At 37.5% G+C, this 23449-nt stretch overlaps 1 protein-coding gene across 5 annotated transcripts in view; it reads left to right on the top strand.

Moving 5' to 3' along the window:
* The window catches only part of MAGI2 (membrane associated guanylate kinase, WW and PDZ domain containing 2), a 741411-nt gene that overhangs the window by 475382 nt on the left and 242580 nt on the right, over positions 1-23449 (top strand). For all 5 annotated transcript variants that reach the window (XM_082044483.1, XM_082044484.1, XM_082044485.1 and 2 more), the window contains exon 4: positions 16322-16537. In XM_082044483.1, the coding sequence (XP_081900609.1) occupies positions 16322-16537 (216 nt within the window). The remainder of the gene's footprint in view (positions 1-16321; positions 16538-23449) is intronic.

Below are 23449 nucleotides of genomic sequence, written 5' to 3' on the forward strand. Positions count from 1 at the left end.
AAGACATCCAGCTTAAAAATCAGAACGGACAGTAGCTCTATATGTTTTTCCTTGCAGCTTGCCCAGTAATTGTCTGATCTTGCCTTCTGTCTGAGGATCTCGTTCTTGTACATTCTCCATGTCACCTTTGATCTTCTGACACTGTGAACCATTAATAGCAAGGCTTATACCATTGACTTATTTCATAGTAGTAACTGCATATTCCTTTGATTTGCTACAAATTTTGGTTAGAATATACCTAGTGTCCCAGCAGGGGCAGTGTCTGCATCACCTTGTCATTACACTGATGCTTGTAGTAACTTCAACCCGGCAAATCTGTAATTCTGTAAACTTTGCTGTTTGGACATACTGGTGTAACAACTGACCAAAATACAATCAAAGCTCTTTAGAGCTGAGAAGAATTTGGCACACTTCATAATAAATTATTATTTTTGCAATTTTCACCTGCCATAACTGTGTTTAGTACAAAGAAGTTGGACCAAGTGCTAGCTGGCCGTAAGTATGAACAAGGACTATATTGCTTTTTTGTCATTTATAGGATTAAAGACATTGGTTCCAGTAATGCTGTTCTGGATCTATGTCTGAGTAAGAGAGTTCCATGCTGTGTTTTGTCTTAGGAAGGAATTATTAGTATTGCCCAAATAAATTGTTCTTCAAGGGTTTCTGCATGTTCCCCTGGGCAGCTCATGGTGACCAAGTTAGGGACAAGCTTAGAAGCACTTTCAAAAGCACCTGAGAAATCTTTCCCAAGCATCACATTACTACCATGTGTGTGTGTAAATATATGTATTAATATATGCATCTACACACATCTGGCTGCATGAGTTGCCATCAATTCTGATGCTAAGAGGAGACAATAGGTTGCTTCATAGAGTAGTCTTATCTTATGGGCTAATTATTACTTTCTGTAGAGGGTTGTATGCCATGCTTTTGCACACGTAATTTGCCCACAAGCTCACAGAGCAACACTAGAGTCCAGGAGGAATTTGTACCTATCAGCCAGCTGAAGACTGACTCCCATTTCCAGTCTCAGTCATGTCTAGTCCTTCTTATCCTTTGCTCTTTTGGGGACCGGTGTGAGACCCATGGTACTTCAGAGCCTCTGAGAGTATCAAGACCAGCCTTTGCACCCAGCTGCTCTGGCAGGTGAAGTAACTGTAACTGCAACCTCCTCACTGCTCTCTGTCATGAGACAGAGGCTCTTCTTTACTTTTGCCCCAGAGTCATGGGTAGAAATTAAAAGTGGTACCTTTATAGGCAACTCCTGTTATGCCTATCCTTCCTTGTCCCATCACTGCTTGTCTGACACGTTTAACTTAGTGATGACTCACAACTATCCTCTGTGACACGAATAGCTGTAACTCTGTATGCCCAGTGCATACATGTGCCCAGCAGGTAAAAGCACGCAGTTAAAAAATATTTCTAGGAACTGAACTGGTAAGAATCTGACCTTCTCTGTAATATCACATCTCGACTTTTAAGAAGGAAAAGTGGTAGTGGCCTTTTGAAAGTTCATAAGGCTTTTCCAGTCTTGGCAAGAAAGATGAGGGAAAAGGTTTCCTGCCTTTCCAGTGCAGTGGGGTGTTCCTTGTTCTTTCTCCCCACCCCACACTTTTTTTTTTGCTGCTTCTGTCTGTCCCTGTTCTGATTTCTCCAGGTTCAAATCAAAACCCCTTTGCTTGGGAGCTCAGGTCAGCACCAGGCAAGGCTTTGGGCATTACCGTTGCTAAGAGCAGCCCGTCCTGTCCCAGTTGCATGCTTGTGCGTTGACAGGGTCAGAGTGTGATTGAAGGGTGAGAGATGCACAAAAGCAGAGAAGGCTTGAAATTAAATAGTCTTTGAAGCTTTTTCTTAACTAGTCTCACTCTGGCACAGACCCCTGCCTTAGGGGGATGATCCAGTGGAATAGCAATGACCTAAAGCTACTGCTCTGCCCAATCAAGCATGCAAGAATGAGAATTTATCTCAAAAATGACCATATGAGAATATTTGGGCTGCAAATAAATGTTTGTAAAATATGTACTTTAACAATAAAAGATGAGGACTGATTTTTTTTTTCTGAATAAAACTATTTTTTTTCTGAAATACTGAATGCTGCACAGAAAGAAAAAATTGAAAATTCCTGGTGGGTGAGACCTTTATCTCTTCTCTCATTTATTACTAGTGCCAATGGAGTAGCTGTCCTAATTATAAAGAACTTGCCCTTTCAAACAGAGGAGCTGGATTCTGGTCCAAATGGTCTTGTAGAAAAGAAATTGCTGAATGAAGTCATTATTCTATTTAACATTTATGCTCCTAATGTTAACAATGTACTCTTAAAAGGAACCAGTAGCATAGATATTCCTTCTTAAACCACCTAATAGCCTGGTCTGGGTACTGATTTTAATTGCCCTTTGGTTATCAATTTAGACAGATCTACTAGGGGTGATTGCATTGTAAATCAGATATCTCAAGAAAGTCATTAATGAGCTAATGAAGGGTAGATGTTTGCAGTAATGAATGGCACAGCTGATAATGCTTATTTAGCCAAGTGGTGTACATAAGAGTTCTGTGTTGCATATGGAGAGAAGTGACCATTCACCAGTAACTAGGTAATAATGTATTAGCTATTACTCAGTCTGCTCTATGGTTTTATCTTCCAGTTCCCAGGATTAGCCCAGTCCCCTGTGCTCTACATCCTTAAACTGCTTCTGTGATTTTAATTCACAGAACTGTAGTTTGAAGCCCTGCATCTCTGTTTGACTTTGTTTATATATTTCTTGTCTCCCTGAGCATAAATCATAACGACAGCTTAATTGGTTTATATTTCTGAAGCAGTTTGAAATGTGAAGTGTTGCATAATTCTTCAAGGTTGTTATTACTTTGTGACTCTTCCCAACCATTTTCTTTCCAGAGTGAAAATGAAAGGGAGATTATTTGCCATTTACAAGAATAAATATGGTGAATTGTGTCATAAGTAATTACTCAGGAATCACAAAAAAAAAACCCTTTTTTCACAGAATTGCACTTTTTAAATATTTGAACTTTGCATCTCCTTCATAACACAGCAAATCCATTAACTTCATTTGAAGGGTTTGATTTATGCTCATGCGAATGGAGAATCAGGTCTTTGGTATCTGTGGCTGTGAGAGGGTAGTTTCACGACTGAATAAAGGTTCTGGAAAATATATGTCTTCTATAAAGGTTTTGGTACAGTTATAACACAGGGCCATTTGATACAGTTAGAATTTGAGATTATGACTTCTTTATTTCACAGGAGGAACATGTATAATTGTACAAGTCTTTAAAGCACACTATTGGTAGAGATTGGAAGATTCCTTCATTCACAGGTGCATATTCTACCAAAAGAATTTACATGTACTAAAATTTTTATTGGTTTTGGTTGTTGTTGTTGGCATTTTTGGTTTGGTTTGGTTTGGGGTTTGGTTTGGGGTTTGTTTTGGTTTTGGTTGTTTGGTTTGGTGTTTGGTTTGGTTTTTGTTTTTCCCATAGAGCAGTGTTGATTAGAGATTAATCTTCTAGTTTTTCCTTAGGACCTGGCCAGTGCTTAACATTGCCAGAGAATTTTATCGGGCTCAATGTTCAAAAAATAAAGCCACAGAGACAGATGTTTGTGCATTTATTCCCTTTGTTGCTTACACTAGCTCACAGGGCAGAGTCAAGAGCTATCCATGACAAAGTAGAAAAGTCTTTTACCCCAGAACGGGATTTTAGGATCAGAAAATTAAACAGGCAAGGAAAAAAAGGACAGCCAACAAAAAGTAGCCTGAGGCCGCACAATGTGTCAATGAGAAAGAGAGAGATAAGAAACACTTGGACAGTTGTGCATGTTGGCTTCAATCTGTAATGACCGTGCAGACCACGTATCAAAAACATTTGGCTGTCCTTGACTGAGAACAAAACAAGCCCAGATTTTCAGCTATTGCTACATTTTTTTCCTGTGGAAAATATTTAAATGGTCCACCTGATTAATAACAATTCATTTACTCTGTTTTTTGTTATTTGTCTCACTGCCTTCAGGCAATTATGAGATATCATCTTAGAGACAAAGTGAAAGCTGTCTTCGTCTTTTAAAAAACAGCCTTTCCACTGTTGATCAGCTAGAGCTGAAGCTCTCATTGGTGTAAACTCCATTTGTATTGTTTTTTTCCAGCAAAAATTAAGGGCAAAATTTGAACCATCAGCTGCAATAATACTTAGTTCAATCAGCACTGACAGCTGCTCTATTTCTCTGGTTCTGCACATGCAGAGACCTCCATTACCTTGGGACCAAAGTGTCTACCCGTGCCTAAATTCTATCCTAGTCAAGAAATGAGTGGGAAGCACCTATATCCTACACACTTCTACAGCAGTACTATCCCTGCTCAGAGAATGCATAATATGAGCTGGACACATGGCAAGATGCCCAGGCTCTCATGGTAGTTATGATACTTTCTTAGTAGCCTCATGGCCACTTCCTTGGTAACCTCATGGTCAAAGGAAAGAGGCAGTGGAAGGTCAGAGTTTATTTTATGAGTCACCTTGTGCTCCCAGAGTGTCCTAGCTACTGGATGAAGACAACTCTCCATTCCTTCTTTTGAAAGAATGACACTGTGAAGCTTGTAATTTGCGGTGTCTGAAGAAAAGCAAGCCAGAACGGGCCTGCTTATATAGCTGAGGAGCAAGAGGACGCATCAAGTGAGGCCAAGTTAATTCGTTAGAGACTCCAAGACTTTCTCCTTCTCTATTCTTCTGCAAACATGCGATGAATTTACCCCAGGAAATACTGATAACATCATTCTTCAATATCTCTTAATTTGTTTCTAATTTGAATTTTTCTGAGTGACTCAAGAATAATTGGTTTTTAAACCTTTTTTTTTTTTTTTTTTTTTTAACCCCTCCTGGCTGAAATTTGTGTTACAACACAGGTAAATTGTGAGGTTTTAGGATGGATTTTTAGGACTGAGGATTACCTCATCATGCATCTTTATGTAGTAACTGAGTTCTGAAGGAACTAAAATTCATTGTGGCAGAAGAACTCATTGGGTGTAAACTTATAGATCAAAATTCACATGAGAAAAGTAAAGCTCTGTGTCACTGTTGTATTGGGACTAAGGTGGAAGACAGCAAATTGAGTAAAAATTACTATGTTAGAAAGAGATACCATGCTGGCTTTAAGGGAAAACAAAACAGAGTCTCCATTAAATGTTTAGCTATTGCTTAGTATTTAGGATTTATAATAACAATAATAAAAACCTGATAATTTACAGTAAAATAATAATTTTCTGTTGATGAAAACAGATTTTATATAGTTTTTTCCTTTTTTTTTTTTTTTAAGTTTCATTGTTTGTTTTCTTTACCTGGAATTAATGGTATTCACTGGGAAGCAGTTTTATTTATTTTGACAAGGGAATAACCAATAGGGAACATATGATTTATTCGCATTGTGCAAGGTGACTATCCAGGACAATCTGCAGATGCCTTGTTGGGCACATAAGGCAAGGATGCTCTTCGTACCTCTCCGATTAGCAAGATAGATAGCTTTCTCTGGTAGCAGCTTGAATAAATGAATACAAAACTGATTGACTACAAGGATCTCTTTTTTTTTCTCAAAAAGCAAGTTGAATAAAATGTCAGATGAAATTAACAGTCTAGAGCGCCGTCTTGAGGTTGTCAAGGAAGTTGGAGACAACAGGTTTCCAACTGTAAACCAGAGAAAATGACACTGTAAAATTGTAAAAGGTGTCTATAAACACAACCTTTAAAATAAGACTGAATTCCTATGAAAAAGAAGGAAACACAGGATGAATCAAACCGGGAGTGAGGGGCATTAATCCAGAATCTTGTCTTGGGCAAAAAGCAGATCAGGCAGTTCTCAGGATGATGAGATCTCTACGATACACGTTTTTTAGTAACATTCATGGGGTCCCTGTTCCCCTATATGTAGCATTTTCAGATCTGTGGCAACTATGGATCAATTTAGCATGCAGGTAACTCCTCAAAAATTTTTTGTATAGTAACTGTGTGTTCTTGAAACTCATTCTCATTTTTTACTCAAAAGTTGATCTGAAACTCTTCAGAAGTTCTACATTTTAATTAATGTAATTAATTTAATTAATTTATTTTTTACAACTGAAAGACATTTGATTTTTATTATAGGGAGTTTATAATTTTCTTTGCTTTTCTCAGAACACCTTTTATTTCTGTAATTTTTTTCCCTAAAAAACTCTGGGCCAACGCTCTATGCAATAAAGTTCTTAAACACATGACTGAGCATTTGAATTCCACATCATTCTATTCCTTCCATAAGCTGCCTTCCAGTTTACAGTTCTAGCTTTGCTAATTATTTATCGGGAGGAAGTTGCCACTGTATAGTCAGCTGTCTTCGGTAAAGCTAGTATCTCTCTAGAAAGGGTCCTCATTCTACAGGCTGATGGTTCCCTGATTTGCATTTATCAATATTAAATTTAATCTAACCTGATGCCTTCCCTTACACATATTTTTTTTTTCTTTTTTTTTTACTCCTTCTGAAGCTTCAGAAGCATCCACTTCTGTGGCCCAGACTAAACTAGATAAAATTTTGTCTAGAAATGCTCTTAGTCTTTTCTCATATTTCCTTCCAATATAATTTGTAAGGGTGTCAAACCATACAAGCACTACTGTCAAAAGGACGGGACTCTGCTGCAAGCTGTTCTCTAATATAGCAAAGGACTTCTATAACTTCTACTTCTACGACCACTTCAGCAATAATGTGTAAATTATACAAAATCAGAGTTGAAGGGAAGGAGGCAATCTCATGGTTTGCTAAGCTTGAATCTTTAAGTGATGACAGAAAGCAATAGCACAATTCAGTGTGCTGGGGCCTTGGTTATTAAAGGTCTGAATCATGTCACCTGTCATTAACCATCTAAAAGGTGTCTGGACCTTCTTGTAAGGTCACAACCCAAAATATGTACATTTCCAAAGACCAGTTCATCCTATCTATTAAAAGATCACTACCCAGAGCAGGTGGGTAGAGACGGTTACTTTTTTTTAAGCAGCAAAAGTGAAATGAGTTAAAAACCTACCTTCTATTATCATTTAGGGATCAGACACAATGACAAGTGATTACTCAAGAGTTCAATCCAGACAACAGTTCACAATGAGAAAAAATGCTGCGGGAAGAAATATCTCACTATCTCTGTGTAAGTGCAGCAGAGTGTACTGTTTAGGAACTGAACCATGTCTCTCTCAGGGGAAAGCAGAGGTTTCAGACTAACTGTACCACTGCTTTTTAGTAGATGAGGTCAGATGACAGGATTGCTTTAAAATGTACAAAATACTATAAATTAGTAACTAATGTATTTATCAAGCTATGTTGTTGCACAGTCTTGTTCCAATATACTGCATTCATATCTCTGTGACTATTGCTTGGGAAGTCCAAATGCCATTTTGCCTTAATTATTAATTCCCATCCCTTTGTCCATTATTTTCCTTATCTAAGTATGAGTAGCCTGTTAAAGGGCTTTATCTGGATTTTTCATTTGAGTGTGCTGTGCTCAGTGTAAGATCAAAACATGAAAGTTAAAGGTCATTACGTATTTGCTGGTGGTTGGGAGATCTGTGAAGATGTGCATCTGATAAGCAGTCTTCTCTCTTCCAGCACATTATCCACAATTGATTTGTTCTGCTTCTCAGAGAGAAATACAAACTTGAAGAATATTTGGGAGAAATAAGGTCAGGACCTTAATCTTCGAGGAATCCTAAAGCAAGACAGTTCCCTCTCCATAGCCACCTCCACCTGGACTTAACGCAGAGTGATTTATAGTTACTTTATCTGAAACGTATTTACACCTTCAGCCCATGGGATTCCTAGGTCTGACAGGAAAACTGTTATTTCCCAGCTGTGAGAGATTAAGGGCTCAAGAGGGTTATATCTATTCACATGGTTTGGTCTTGATAGGAATTAAAGGGATGATGAAAACAGTCCAGGCAGTATCTGATTCTGTAAAGGTGAAATTGTTCTTTCTATTTGCTTCTTGTACTTTTACACAGAATTTTTTGGGTGTGTGTTTGTCTCACTTACATGCCTAAGTTTTGAAATGGGCTACTGCAAATAGCTGAAAGATTAATTAACAAAATCTAAGGAATGAAGAAAACTTTTAAGATAAAACCACCCTGGTGCTTTAAAAAAATAGTTAAAAGAATGAGTAGCTGTGTAAAATGGAACTATGGAAACAGAGATGAAGAAAACTTGGAAGTTGGAACTCTCTGAAATGCACTAAAGCATTAAGTGACATCTCTGCAGAAAGGTTTTGGGGTTTTTTTAGCTGAGAATTAACTTTGTATGCCTTAATTTTATGGTCTTCAAATTTTCTGAAAATCAGAATTGTTTTAGGTCATCACCTATGCAGATCTGAAATACCGTATCAGTATCTTAAGGTTACACAAAATGGTTTGCTATTGATATTTATCTTGAAAAATGCTATTTAAGAAACCAAAAGCAACTCATGGGTCCTTACTTTTACAGTCTTTCACAGTCTGCCTGGAAAAGAGATACTGTTATGGGGCCAGTTGGGCTTCAATAGTAAGAGAAGAGCGTGTCTGTCATTTTGGCAGGTTTGACAGTCTGTCTGTCTCCATCCCTATATTTGTGAATTTAGAAACTTCCTCTGCTATTGCATTCATTGGGGGCCAGAACACTCCTGGGCAAAAGTCCACAGCTATAATTAGTGATTTAATTTTAATGTAGATGAATAGACAATCCTGAAGCCAGTTATTAAAATGTCATTGGTTGACACAGAAGTTAGAATATCTGCCTGATGTCTGTTAGCAGAAGCTACAGAGACCAACCCAAATGAGAATTCTGCCTGGGGAAGAGCCACGGCAACACAAGGCATCAAAAATCTCCCTGCCTCTGGGAAACTGCTGGACAGCCCCTGCCAGAAAATGCTCAAGTGTTTGTTGGGAATACACAGGCAATAACTCTGACCTCTCTTTTCTAGCAGAACCCTGAGATCTCTGGAAAATATTCCTTTTGAGTAGCTTTAGCCATAGGTAAAGCCCAATACAGTTAGAAAATAGCAAGAGCGAAAAACAGACTTTATAACTAGTAGCCCTGGGGATCTCTAGATCCAAGAAGTATGGAATTAGTTCTGTATATCATGTGTAACTCATTCTGACAGCACTCCCAAAGTAAATAAATTTTAATTTGTATTTTTAATTCAGACATTAATGTAAGAGTGAGGCTCAGACAACTAAGCAATCTGGATTCAAAGGCTTAGTTAGAAAAAGAAGGGCAAAGACTTCTCTGGGTTCTTCAGTATCTGGCTGACCATAGAGAAAATAAAAGTAGCAGCAAAGATCTTAGTAAAAGTGTAAGTTTACTGATAAATATTTCAGAAAACACAATAGAAGTTAAGAACTGTAGTTGAAAAACACAATCAGAAATCTACATATTTTTCCCCTAAATCCTGAGAGATCTGTAGTATGACTTTTCCTGGCCTCTTCACCATCTTAACGACACAATATCATGAGTAAAACTAATACCAATGTAAATTTAAAATATAAAGGCTTTAGAAGACTTCATTTTTTAATTTCACAAATTTTGGCACCACAGTAAGAGTTCTTCAACTTTGATCCATCAAGCAGCATTACAAAACCATCATGAAAATGTGTGAATCCAAGAACAAAATCTACTCACCCAACCCTACAGCAGTGATTAAAAAAGCCCTAATTATAGTATAGTCACCCGTCAAAATAAATTACTCAGGGTGAGTGGGTGAAAATAAGTTCTCTAGGCTTCCTTAAGGAGGTGGTAATTGTCTTGAATTTTGTTAAAATATATCATTAATTATATTTAGCAATGTCTATGTACTGCTTTCCTCTTTGAGAATTTCATAAGATGGTTGTAAGAATTTTGCGAGAGGGCTTTTTGAGTTTTAAAATAGTCTATACTTGTGTATTTGTACTGCAGAACATGTTTCATGACATACAAAGGAATGCTCTAAATGACATGTACAGGTGTCCAGAAATGTTAGAATAAAATAATTTCATAAAAAGATGGTAATTGTTTGGACCTACTTCCACAGCAAAGTGGTGTCTCGATCCGATAGGACCATGAATTGAAAGCATGGAGATGCCACATGTTTGGCTTTCAGAGATGGACACAGAGCTTAGGAGGTCCATGGAGCCGCACTTAGGAATCCTTCCTGTCTCAAACAGCCTTTGCACATAATAGCAAATCCTTCAAAGAAGATGCTTATGACCCATTCACCTGGGCTATGTCGGCTGTGAAAGTGTACCGCAAGGTTTGAGAGATCACCAACCATTTATGGTCTTACCCTGCTGGTTATACTGCCTCTGTGTTGGGCCTGCCCTAAGCAACACCAAAAACATGGGCTTTTTTCCCCGCTGTCTCCTGAAAGCTACCAGAAACCTACACTGAAATTTGCATCCAAAGAATGCTCGATGTGTGGGCTCCAGACTGCAGCAGATTTGAGCCTGACGTCCCAGGGCTTGGAGTCTGTGGGCCACTGCAGATGGAGATATTGTTTTTAGATCTCACTTCATTGTTGGTTCCAAATCTGTCTTTTTGTTGTTTTTTTTTTTTCAGTATAATTTATATGATGTTCAGACACCTTCATTATATGTGACAGGCCTGTAGTCATAAATAAATGCAGCTATCATCTTTGAATCAAATAATAAAATATTCACATTTATTCACATTATTATTTTAATTAAAAATTAAGCTAATTTCTGTCTACCTAACACTGTATACCATTGCAATCTGTTATTTTTCTATATGTATTTGTTCGTGAACTGTTAAAATACTGAATGGAACACTTATATCGAGACAACAACTAGACTTTGAAGTTACTTTCCCCTTAATTTATTATCACTAGTGAGTGACTACAAAAGCATTATGTAGAGATTTAGCATTCTTCATAACATTTGCAGTTATTGTTCTAATAACTGAAAAATAAGGTTTGTCTTTCATTTCCTAGAGTTGTGGCTGACTCACACAATTTTGACTGATAATTCAGCAATTCAAAGCATAAACAGCACAGACAGATCAATCTAAATGAGGATGCTGAATAAGCAGAAGCAGGGGTGTGTTTGTTGCTGGGTATTGTTTCATCCCACTCTAAAAATAAGTGTGAAAAGGAATGTGCATCTCATTCTGGGCTAAGAATCTGAGTCACACTGTAGTTGAAGGTATTCACATTAAAAGCTTTTGGTTCTAGCACACCTCTCATTTTCTGTCTGATTATTCATTCTTACTATAATTTCCTAATTTCTTAGCACCACTTTTAATTTTTCATAAGACTTACATTTTTAAAGTAGACTTTTTAATTTCTTGGATGAGATCAGTGAAGCTTCGGGGGCCAAAGACTATCCCCACAATCACCACCCTCCTCCACAATCTGATGGTTCAGGTGCCAGGAGCTACGGGAGCATGTTCTCCACAGCCAAGGACACAGACCTGGCAAAAAGCCCTTCCTTGCCCTTCCCCATGCAGAAGGGTGGAAAGTACAGATGTCAGCTATATGCTGCGTTTTGGGTTCTTTCCTCGCAGAAGGGGAGAGGGGCTGGGGGACTGACAGCAACAGTGATCAGCGAGGCCAAGCAGAGCAAAGTGCACGTAGGTCAGTCCCTACAATGTGGTGCAAGGTGGAGCCCAACATCGTGGGACACACAGGTATAACTGCTTCCAGTAATCGTATAGTGACCTTCAGTAGATCTGAGCCTTGTTATCATATCAGCATGACGATTCTTCTTTACTACAGCCCAAATGTTTTGTCTTTTTTTCTTCCGTAAGGGCTTACACTATCTCAGGAAGCAATGTAGGAGCTGTTGCTCTTCATCAAACACTTCATTGATAAAACGAAAGTTTTACTATTTCCTGACAGGGGTGAACTCAGGTTAAGAAAAAAAAAAAAAAAATAGCTGTTTTGTCTTCCTCATTTCCTCCTTTTTCTTCTTCTTACTTTCTAACTTCCCAATCTGGTCTCTGTCATCAGGGCTAACCTCCCCAGTAATTGTCCTCAACCTCTTTGCAGAATCCAGTAGACTTTCGTGCAGCTTAGTGCTGTCAAGGAATACGTGGTAATTGTAACTGTGCAATGGCTTCCAAGCTGTTTCGGCAGCAAAGAGATTGGGTTAGGCCAACTCTCCGGTGTTCAGCTGCATTCAGAAACAGGCTGGGAGCACTGGGGCAATCGGGCACAGCAGCAAGATGGATTAAGCTGTGGTGATTTTCCTTCAATTAAATACTCGTTCTGCACTGCCTGTCTGTGTGAAGGCTTTTAGTCAGGTCCAGTGCAAAGAGCTTAGCTTAACCTTTGCTGGCTTAAACTGCCCTCCTGACTTTGTGCTGGGGTGGCAGAGAAGTGTGCAAATATTTTTAAAGTACAATGAGGTGGCAGCTGAGTAAGAGAGTGACTGCACTGAGTCAAACCAAGGGAAAGTGTAGCCCTGTACTCTGTCTCTATTACTGCCCCTTGGTAGAGGTTAAGGCAAAAAAATATAAGAACAGGGGAGGCATGCAGAGATATTTTCCCCATTCCACCTATCTATATAGTATGGAGCTCTTGATTCAAAATTTGTATTTCACATTTAATAGGCTTTCATGGGATTTTTCTTCTATGACTTTGTATAATTGCTTTTTGACTGTATTTGTGATACTGGCAGTATCTGACAGTGAATGCTGCTATTCTCCTGTGCTGTGTGAAAAAAAACCCCTCTTCTTTTGTTTGTTTTAAACCTGCTAATTTCATTGGGCATCCTCTTGTTCTCAAGTAGTGAGAAGCCAAGCATCTATTCATTTATTTTCTAGGCACTTTCCCAGGGCTTTCCTGATTTTATACATATCTGCCATATCCCCTTTCAGTTGTCCCATTTCCAAGCTGAAAACTCCAAATCAATTTAAGCAGTTCCAAGCTCTAATTGCCCTTCTTTCATCCCCCATGTAATTTTTGAGAGGCAAGTACCAGAACAGCAGGCAGTATACAAAAGGGAGGGTACTATGTGGATTTGTATAGTGTTACAAAGGTGTTTTCTGTTTTGTGCTCCATTCCTTTTTTTAAAGCTCTTAACTGCCGATTTTTTTGACTGCCAATGAGCATAGGATTTATTTTTTCTATTACTAAGATTTATTCTTTTTTTAGTATTATTATTTGTGGTTTTATTTGGTTTGGTATTTGGTTTGGTTTTTAGTTTGGTTTTGTTTGCTTGTTTGTTTTTTAAATTAAACACAATTGTAATTATTTATTTGGTATGCTGAATTTCAGTACTTTATGATTAGTGTTTCAACAGTAGCACCTTGAACCAGCCCTGTCCTTTGCTCAACAGGATGAAAAAGAGCTGTTTTTATCAGAAATTTTCCAAACATCATCAACAAAAGTTATGGTGTTTAAACATTTAGTCTCTGCATTATGCTTAGATATGACAATTGCTGAGGCTTTACGAGAGTCTGCCATTAGCTTTACTGATAAATCCTAAGGCGTAGGTAAGGAATTTCGAGACACTGAGAAACTCTTTTTGATAGAAGATACAGTTTATATTGATTATAGTTTTTATTTAATGGGGCATTGCTCCTTCATTGAAATGGCTGGGTCTCATCCTATAACATTTTTCCTTTGGAATTGTACAGATTATTTTCATCATTTTTATGATGCACTGATTATGTCAATATCTATGGACCAGTTTCTTATTTTTCATTGCACTGCTTATGCATATATCTGAACTAAGGAGGGATAGATAGGTACATATTAATAGATAGAATAGATAGGTACATATTTGCAATTAATGCAAGAAGCACTTTTAAATCAATGGTTACTGGATCATAAAGCAAATAACATGCTATCTTAGAGGACAGAAGTGGGGAATTATACTGCATTTTCAGCTGGAAAGTGAAAGAGTTAAATACTTTGTCTCCTAATCTTAAATGCGCATTTTGCTTCTCATATTTTTATATATGTGATATTCATGGCAATTTTTTGTTATGAATTTTGTCTCTGTCTCCCACTAATGCATGCAGACAATCAAAATGAAAAACTGTTTAATATCCAAAAATAGAATGAATATGTCCTTCATTTAAAACATCATATCTCCTTATCTTCAGGATATTAGCATTACTGCTAATTACTACGGCACTCAATTCTGTGTGACAATGGCAAAACTAAGAACAAAGCAAAAAAGCCAAGGTACTGCACTTTTAGTTTCACAGTTTGGATCACACTGGTCCTATAACCCTGGGATTTGTGTGCTGACATTTATGAAATCAGTGGAAAACAGTGCCCTCTTCACAAGTTTTGTGAAGCTTGTAGCATCTGTGGCACTGATTAACTTTCAGACTGGTAAAACAGCTTAGGTCAGGGAGGAATTTTTTAAATTGAGGAATCCTTTTTTTTCTCAAAATATGTAATATTTCAGACATCCAATCTCACCAAAAAAGTAACATGCTCTTAAAGAAATACAAAAGTAGACCTCCAACTGAGCACCACCTTCAGGACTGTTGGTTTTCAGGTACTCTCAAAATACCCTGCACTGTCAGAGCTTAGAAATTTGACTGTGACCAGATCTGATTTTTACCTATTTTGGAAGTACAGTTTTGTGAGTGTATTGATGCAGATTTCCCTTCCCTGCCTTAGACTCTAAATCTTGCTGCCTGCTTTAATCCTGGGAGTCAGAGAGACCTGCAGGCTTCAGGAGGGATGGTCACAAGCAGCCATACAAAGTCACAGCTCATTGCTGTACTGGCACTGGGGCTTTGTGGTAAACTTGCTGCCATCTCATAAAATCCAAAGATCATCTTCAGCAAGTCAGTTTTTCATTGTGCCATCCCTAAGTCCAGAGTGAGTACAAGGGCCATTTAACACAGCAAATTTTTCTAGTGTATTACAATTACAGAAACACCTGTTATGAATATCATTTTGCTAAACCACTGGAAAAAAATAATTGAGTATTCAGTAGTTGCAAGACTGCTCAACTACTTGCCTGTATTGAGGTGGTTTGTGTAACACAGGAATATTAGTAACACAAATAATTTTTACTGTGCCTGCAAAATGCATCTTAGGATGGTTTACTGTGCAGATATAACATAATTCTTTATCTGTGTCACACTCATATGAGGTTAAATTATTTTTTGACAGTTGCTAGTATTACTTGATTGCTCAGAAGCCCTTGTGGGATAAAGCTTAAAAAATGGTCATGCAGTCTATAAAGACCTTCAGGAACTTAATATCCTTACATAGGTTCTTTTTTATTTCAAAAAGTTTCTAAGAGCTGAACAGTGTTTTTAGTTTCCCATGCTGTCTGCTGCAAGTCTACTTGTAAGGCAACGTGTTCACTGCCCTTCAATGCAACTTGCAAACGAAAAAGATAACTCTGCATAAATACCATGGTTTTGTCTTTATGTATTACTCTTAATGTTTGCTACTAGAAAGGAATTGCTATTTTTAATGTATTCTTTTATTTAATTATTTTAATATTCTATTTTGAACATTATTTTTAAAGACAAAGTTGAGGTATTAGTAAGAAACCAGTTTTGAGACTAGATATGCTACAAATCCAAACATTGATTGGTAAGTCTGAACCATGGTCCATCTAATCTAATAATCCTTATGACAGAGGAGGCTGCCAGAAATTTCATGAGAGACAAACAGAGGGTAATCTGTCAACCACCTTAAGTCTTCTCAAAATTCCTCCTCATACTTTGAGATAATTTTAAGCCCTAAAGCATAAGGTTTCAACTTTCTTTGAAAATACATTAGCATTAACTATTATAAATCGGGAGCTCATGAATAGCAAAAATCTGACAAATATGAAAATGAGAAAGGGAAAGCTTTACTGAAAACTGCAAATCTCTGAATCAATGAAAGAGTATTTACTTTCTAAGCAGTTGAGAGAACTTGGAGGGTGGTGAAAATGACATAATATTGTCAATAGCCAATACACTTTCTGATCCTTGAGAAATCCTTGTATTGTGGCATAGATATTACAAAACTAATTTGTCCTAACTAATGGTCTGAAATAAGAAAAAAGCTCTGGTATGTGGCCTATTCATCATGTGTTTGGATGAGAGAAATGTTGACTTACCCTGTTAAATTTTCAGGAAGTCTTAATATGGTATAGCCTTGTGGGCATAAATTTGTTCACTAGTGCTACCACCAAGAAAATCAACTACCATTTCATGAAAGGTGAATATCTAGCTTTGCACAAAACGTTTTGAACTAATCTTCATATTAGCTGATTAACCAGATCCTACCTTAAATAATCCAAATAATCTGAGACAAAAGAAGAAGCAGAAGTATATGTACTTCTGCAAGTTTACACGTCATTCCTCTTCTTTCCTTTTCAGACAACTACTACGGCACTCCAAAGCCCCCAGCAGAACCAGCTCCATTGCTGTTAAATGTGACAGATCAGATCCTCCCAGGTGCCACTCCCGGGGCTGAAGGCAAACGTAAGAGGAATAAGTCTGTGAGCAATATGGAGAAGACAGGTATTGAACCACCGGAGGAAGAAGAGGAAGAAAGACCTGTGGTCAATGGAAACGACGTGACAGTAACACCAGGTCTGTTCTTCTTACTTTGCAATGCATTTCTGTTATTCACAGAGTCCTCAGTTACCTCTTTCTGCAGTGATAGTATGCATGTCCATTTAAGGATGTTCTTGTAGAACTGAAAGACAGGGATCTTGGATACCAGGATTTCTCTCAAGCCTAAAACAAATTACTTAACCTCCATTTTGGGGAGTCATCTCACTTACATCAAATACTATAAAGGTATCTGTCTCTGAACTAGTCACTTTGAACCTTATTTATAGGCCAAAGAGAAAAATATCTGCTTTCTGAATACAGTTCATGTGAGCTGTTTGAGATTTCTAAGTTAGGAAATCAATCACAAGTGCCTGTTTCTCTCCATTGACTATAGAGGGAGTCTGGAGAACTGTAATTTGGTCAATTGAATGCAGTCCCTGTGTTTCAGGTCTCCTTTTTCTCAAGTTGATACTCCTTTTTCTCAAGCTGATACTCACAAGAGTATTCACTACATTATAAAGTGAACTTTCATAAATTGTTATAAAATTTAGCAATATCATGGAAGAATAAAGTTATTGTCATATTAATGAATTTGTGGCACTGCCAATGAAACTCAGCTGGCCATCCTATCAGGAAAGACTCTTTTCAGCAATGTTCCAGATCTTGCATAAAGCTGATAAAGATTTCAGATATCTAGTCCTAAAAGGCAGCTGTTGCTTTACCCCTTGGATCGCAGCACTTCAGAAAAAAAGGGGCTTGAAATAGAACCATAGTATCATAGAATGACAGAATCATTTTGGTCAGAAGGGACCCTCAAGGTCATAGAGTCCAAACATTAATAAAGATACTGACTGGTATCCTACACGAAAAAACTCCAGCCTTTTTCAAAGCAGGGAATCATCTTCCCCTTCATAATTTTACAGAATTTAATAATTTTTATTCTGAAATACCACTTGTTGTTCAAGTAGGAAATTACAGAATTCAGACTTTTCTCTATCTCTGAGAAAAAACTCTGAATCTTTTTCATGAACTTAGAAATTCTGAAACAAATTATTGAAGTCTGTAGTGCTGTAGTGACAATCATATGGTTGAGAAGATAAAAAGGAATATTGCAAGTTCTTTAAATGCATAGGTTAATTTGAAACAAAAAATCTATTACCTAATCCTCTAAACACTGCAAAAAGGATTTTCATACTGCAGGTTCTATATATACTTTTTTTTTCTCCTACTGCATTAGAAAATACGTCGAATGGAATATCTCCCCATCAGGGATGCATTTGCCACATGCTTTTCTGTAGTTGTTGCCTAACATTAAATGTAAGGGCAAATCCCTGTGCAGAATCCATCCCCGTGTACAAGGAGGGTAGCGGGGAAGGAGGGGTGAGAGTGGATTTCGTTCTCCCCTCTCAGCTCGTCAAAGGTCTGCAGCATCACTCCCTGGCCATTGCCATCACAGGCTGTATGAGCCTTGCTCATCCCTTCCACACAACATCGCATCTGTCGGCAATGCCCTGGTGCTTTAAACCTTTCCTACACAGCTAAGCAGAAAAGGCTGGAGCCCAGAAATCCTTACATAAAGCATCAGCACTGGCTCTGTTGCCAGGATACTTCTACAGCGAAAGAGGCAAAGGCAGGATTTGCTCTTTGATATGTATTGTAGAAATCATTAGAAAGATCATTCTTTGCAGTTATTCGAAATGTGCCACATAACAGACCATTGCTGAGAAGCAATTTCCAGGGCAATATGTTTCAGCTCAAACTGGATCAAATGGCAGTGTTTACCTGCTTTTCTCCTTGCACTGTACACCTATAATTCATTTCTCCCAGGCAAATTCTATGTGAACGATGACTAGGCAGCACCCAAGAAACAGTCACTGGCATGTGCTGTGTTAAAAAATGAAATAGATGAGCATCGGTGTAAGAGAGCCCCCCCTCCTCCCCCTCCTTGTCCCCACAAAGTAATTCCTGTAGGTGTGGCCAGCAGAACAAGCAGCGCCTGTGTTGGCTCTCATGGTTTCATAAGCAGGGTTTTGTTGTTCACTTACACTGATTGAGGACCTTGGGGATTGTAGCAAAGCAGCTCTGTACATACATGCTGTGTTGCCTTTGTTGGGCAGTGTAGCTCCCACGGACCCTGTTTCTGCAGTCATTTTCTCTGTGAGCTGACAGAGTCTTAACTGCCTTTAAAATGTGTGTTCCTTTGTAGTTTGTGTCTTTGAGCAATCAGGAAAACCGTAACATGTTAATTCTTTTATTTTTCTTTTTTTTTTTTTTCTTTCTTTTTGTTTAACTCCTGGTGGAGGAAGCAATCTAGTTTTTATAAAGAACCAACCACGGCAGGTTTTTTGTTATTTCCAGTTATTTTAGAAAGTGTATTCTATGTTAAATGCTTCACTTTTAATGGGAGTATTTTATTAAATATGGGACTCTTGGGACATCTGAAACATTGATTTATTTTTTATAGATGCTCAGCAACATAATAACTTATTAATTACCAAAGGTATCAGAGTGCTTGCAAGGCAAAGGACTGCTGTAACACCTAGGACTCCTAGGTTGAAGTAGTAACAGATCTAAGATGAATCTGAATAAAATAAACCTGTCTTTATCAAGCCAGTTAGTGACATTTGTAGTTGCAGAGATCTTTGTGCTTTGGTCTCATTTTTCAGACCACTTTTTTGCGTCGAGAAAATCTGTGCACCTGTTGAGCTTTATTAGTAGGAATCAATTTTTCATTAATTCACTTCCACATGCCTTGCTTCATCAGCCATCAGATTTCTCTCAGACAGTTGTATTTGGACATCCTGGAGATCTTCATCTGCGCTCCATAATTGTCTTCTTGTTAATTTGTACTGCCTAATGTTTTTGTTTTTTCTGATCTTTTTTGCCTGTTCTCATCCCAAAACCCAACAAGAAGCCTTTTCACTTCTTTAGGATGAGGCTTTTGGCCATTTTAGAATGGACCACACTCAGTCGTCATCCTGGATCAAGTTGTCTCAGGACACAATAGTATTAGTCAAGTGATGGGATGTATCTCATTCAATTTCAGTATTATATGCCTGAATTTCTTGCTTTTTCTTTGAGCTACTTGTCTCTGCTCTATATAAAGTAAGGAAGAAGAGGCAATTCCAAAGAGTAAGAGAGCATATCTGTTTTATATACCCATTTTAGGGTATCACCTCTGCAATATAGAATGCTTAATTCAGCCTACAGATGCACAAGAGCCTAGATTGCTAAATTTGAATGAAGAATCCTACTATTTCCCAAGCAACATATGAGAGAGATAATTTCTATATTAGCTGTTAAGATGGCCAAGTCTAGAGTCAGCATTGGGTTTCCCATACCCAATGCAATTGCCCACATTATTGGACTTCTGGCTGCTCTGGGTTGGGTCTCTGCCATTCACTGAAATATCTTGTATCTGAGAAGCCTTTCCTGATGGACATTGCATTGAATGAAACTGTTTAGGTAAATCCCAAGCTCTAACAAAAGAGGTAGAAAGACTTCTGGTTAAATTACAACCTACTTGTCAGACACTCAGTTTTCACTACAGTTGCAGTTTGTGTCTGCAGGGAATTAAGTCAGTCTCTTTCGCAACCAAAATCATGATTTGACACTGTGTTGGTCATGTCACATTTGCTTCACACTTCTCACTGATTAAGTATTTATCATCCAAACTCCAGAAGAACCAAAGAATGCTTATGTATGGGCATTAATCTGACTTTACTTGAGCAACGATAAGTTGCACCCAGAGAATGAAATTTCTGGCAGGATCAAATTAATTGGAGGATAAGATATGACACAGAGTTTCAAAATGATCGTTCCATGCCTTAGGTTGATAATGAAGCAAAAGGCTAGAGTCCCAATGCCGTCAATCACCACGCAAGGTGCAGTAGTCCCAGGCAACAAGTTGAGCTTATTCTTTTATTTTTACACAGCAAAGACAGCCAGAAGCATGAAAATAACACACAGGGCATCTAAGAGCCTTGAGGTTTTACAAAATACAAAAGCTGGTATCCATTGATGTTTCTGTTGTAGCTGTGTTCTCCAAACTCAATTTATCACAGCTAAGTCACAACCTGTGACCTGTAGAGTAACCCATGCTCAACCAGTCTCCATGACTCCTGTTTTCCTTCCCCTACATCGGCTCCTAGTTCTTATTGTTAGTAGTCAGGGGAACCGCATCTCCATGCAAAGCACCAAAACCCAAGTATGGCTACAGCGCTGTGGAAAGGGAGAAGCTCTAAGGCTGCAGCATGATATTTTCACAAGAAAATAGATGCACATAGTTTGGCAAACATGAGCTAAATTACTCTTGTATCCAACAGTTATTTAAAATGGATGGACCGTTTCCTGTGGAGAATTTAACAAATTAGTCATTTAGATACAATAAGGGTATAAAGAGCTGCAATATTTTTCTTCAGAGCTGCTTATACCACTCCATAAATTAATATTTAATAATATTTCCTTTAATTTGTTCTCTGATGATATTGTTTAGGTCATCTGAGTTTTGGAAGAAAAGAATAAATTTTTAAACTTTACTGCATGACTAATCTGCAGCATTAAAATTAAGGAATAAACTGACAAGGTCCTATTACATGTTTAGATGGCAAATTTCAAGAGTTATGCTGTAAATAATAGAAACATTTTAAAGTGCAAACAACAGCATTGATGAAGGCTCAAATTCTGACATTATCTGTCATGGTTTAACCCCAGCCAGCAGCTAGGATGACACAGCCAATGTCTCATTCCCTTGCCAAGTGGGATGAGGAAGAGGATCAGAAAGGAATATAAACCTCGTGGGTTGAGACAAGAACAGTTTAATAGGACAGCAAAATAAGAGAATAATAATTATAATAATAATAACAACAACAATAATAGTAATAATAATAATGATGATGATAGAATATACAAAACAGTGATGCACAATGCAATTGCTCACCACTCACATGGATAGCCTGTTTGATCTGGAGCGCTAGTATTTGCCCCCTTGGACAACTCTGGTTTATATACTGAGCACAACATCATAAGTTAAGGTATACACCTTTGGCCAGCTTGGGTCAGCTGTCCTGGTTTTGCTCCCTCACAGTTTCTTGTGCATCTGTCAGAGCATGGGAAGACGAAAAGTTCTTGACTACCCTGCAACTACCAAAACTTTGGTGCATTGTTGGCATTCTTCTCATACTAAATCCAAAACACAGCTACTAGAAAGAAAATTAACTCTATTCCTGCTGAAAACAGGATGCTATCATGACATAACTACTGTTTTGTTTTGTTTTGTGTTTTGTTTTGTGTTTTGTTTTTTGTTTTGTTTTGTTTTGTTTTAAATGGTTGCCATATTGGCTAAGAACTGTATAGAGAATATGTCATATCAACCAGTATGCTGGTATTTGGAGTTGGAGTACTACAGAGATTAACTTACTGTATTTAATGATAAGTAGGTATTTTAACATACACATTATCTTGTTCTCAAAGTTCTTTGTATACCACATGTGCAATAACTTGATGATGCTTTACTGGTGTCTATTCTGTCACTTCACAGGACACTCACTCTTGAGATACTGTGCTAATCCGCTTTTGAAAACTCGACCATGTAATTCGTTTTGTAGTGAGATGGCAGCTCTAGTAGGCTATTTCACTTGCCATAAAGTCAATTGATTAGGGTTTTTTAGTGACTAAAATACTTCTGGACACATATTATGGTACAGTTTTAGGATCTCTTTTATATCATATTGTCTGAAGATAAATATTTGTGCTCGAAGTGTATTACCATGGTATTTCAAACTCTATGCATTTAAGACACTGCTAGTTTTTAACCAGAGTTCCTTTTTTTTTTTTTTTTTTTCCAAATCAAGCGTTATATATGAACATATATTAGCAGTAAGGTGAATCTGCCTTGCCTGGAGTATGTGAATGACAAATACATATAACAAAAAATAAGATTATACCTTGCGTCTATATTCCAGATAAGTGTGACTAGGCTGTTCTTAATGTTATTAGATGGTGTTAGGCAATTCTACCTCAATTACTTGGGCTTTAGTCATCATGATGCCTTCTCCATTATCAAAGTAAGCTATTAAAAGATAATGATCCAGGAATTAATAATTCATGAGATTGGCTTTAAAATAATTATATTGTAAAGTTGTTAAATAAGCATTAGGTTTCTTTTTTTCCCCACTATATTTTGATAACAATCTCTATCTCTTCAAGCTCAGAATATTTCTTTTAATCCTCAATGCTTAATTTTCACATTTTTTCTTCCATCATGATGGCTCAGATTTGTTAATATAGTCACTGAAAATCAAGAATCTGACATCAACAGACCTGTTGAAAATAAGGTCTTGAGAAAGAAGACGTATTACAAATATCATGGTGGAATCCCAAGACACAGAAATGTTACCACATCTGTGCTCTCTCAGCCCAATTGACTGATCATTAGCCATTGTGTGTGATGCACCTGGCTCCAAATTTATTTGTTCTACTGCAGTCATATGTACTATGTGGCCTTATGTCTTGTCTTCAGTGTACAGTGTCCTTCCTATAGCAGAAATGTGGTCAAGACTGAATGTATCCCCAGGTATACAACTCATAGATCTGTCAATGATGCTTGAGACAGATGAGAACTAACTTTTCTTTGCAGAGATAAGAGCAAAAAACCCAAAGAATTTATAGCAATTACATTATCCTATTCTCAGGTGAAGTGGAGACCATATATACTCTCTGCTTTCCAGACAGCTTTTATATATTTTAAAATCCTTCCCCTCTCCATCAGTCTTTTCTCCTCAAAACTGAAATCATCTGGTTTGCAATTTTTGCATACTTCCAATCTTTTCTTTTTGGTTTTGTTCTGGGTTTTTGTAGCTTTTTTTTTTTGGGTTTTGTTTGTTCATTTGGGGGTTTTGGTTTGTTTCTTTGTTTTTTGGGGTTTTTTTTTTGGTTTTTTGGGGTTTT

The sequence above is a fragment of the Streptopelia decaocto genome (assembly GCF_964273445.1).
Source record: "Streptopelia decaocto genome assembly, chromosome: 1".
NCBI classification, from domain to species: domain Eukaryota; kingdom Metazoa; phylum Chordata; class Aves; order Columbiformes; family Columbidae; genus Streptopelia; species Streptopelia decaocto.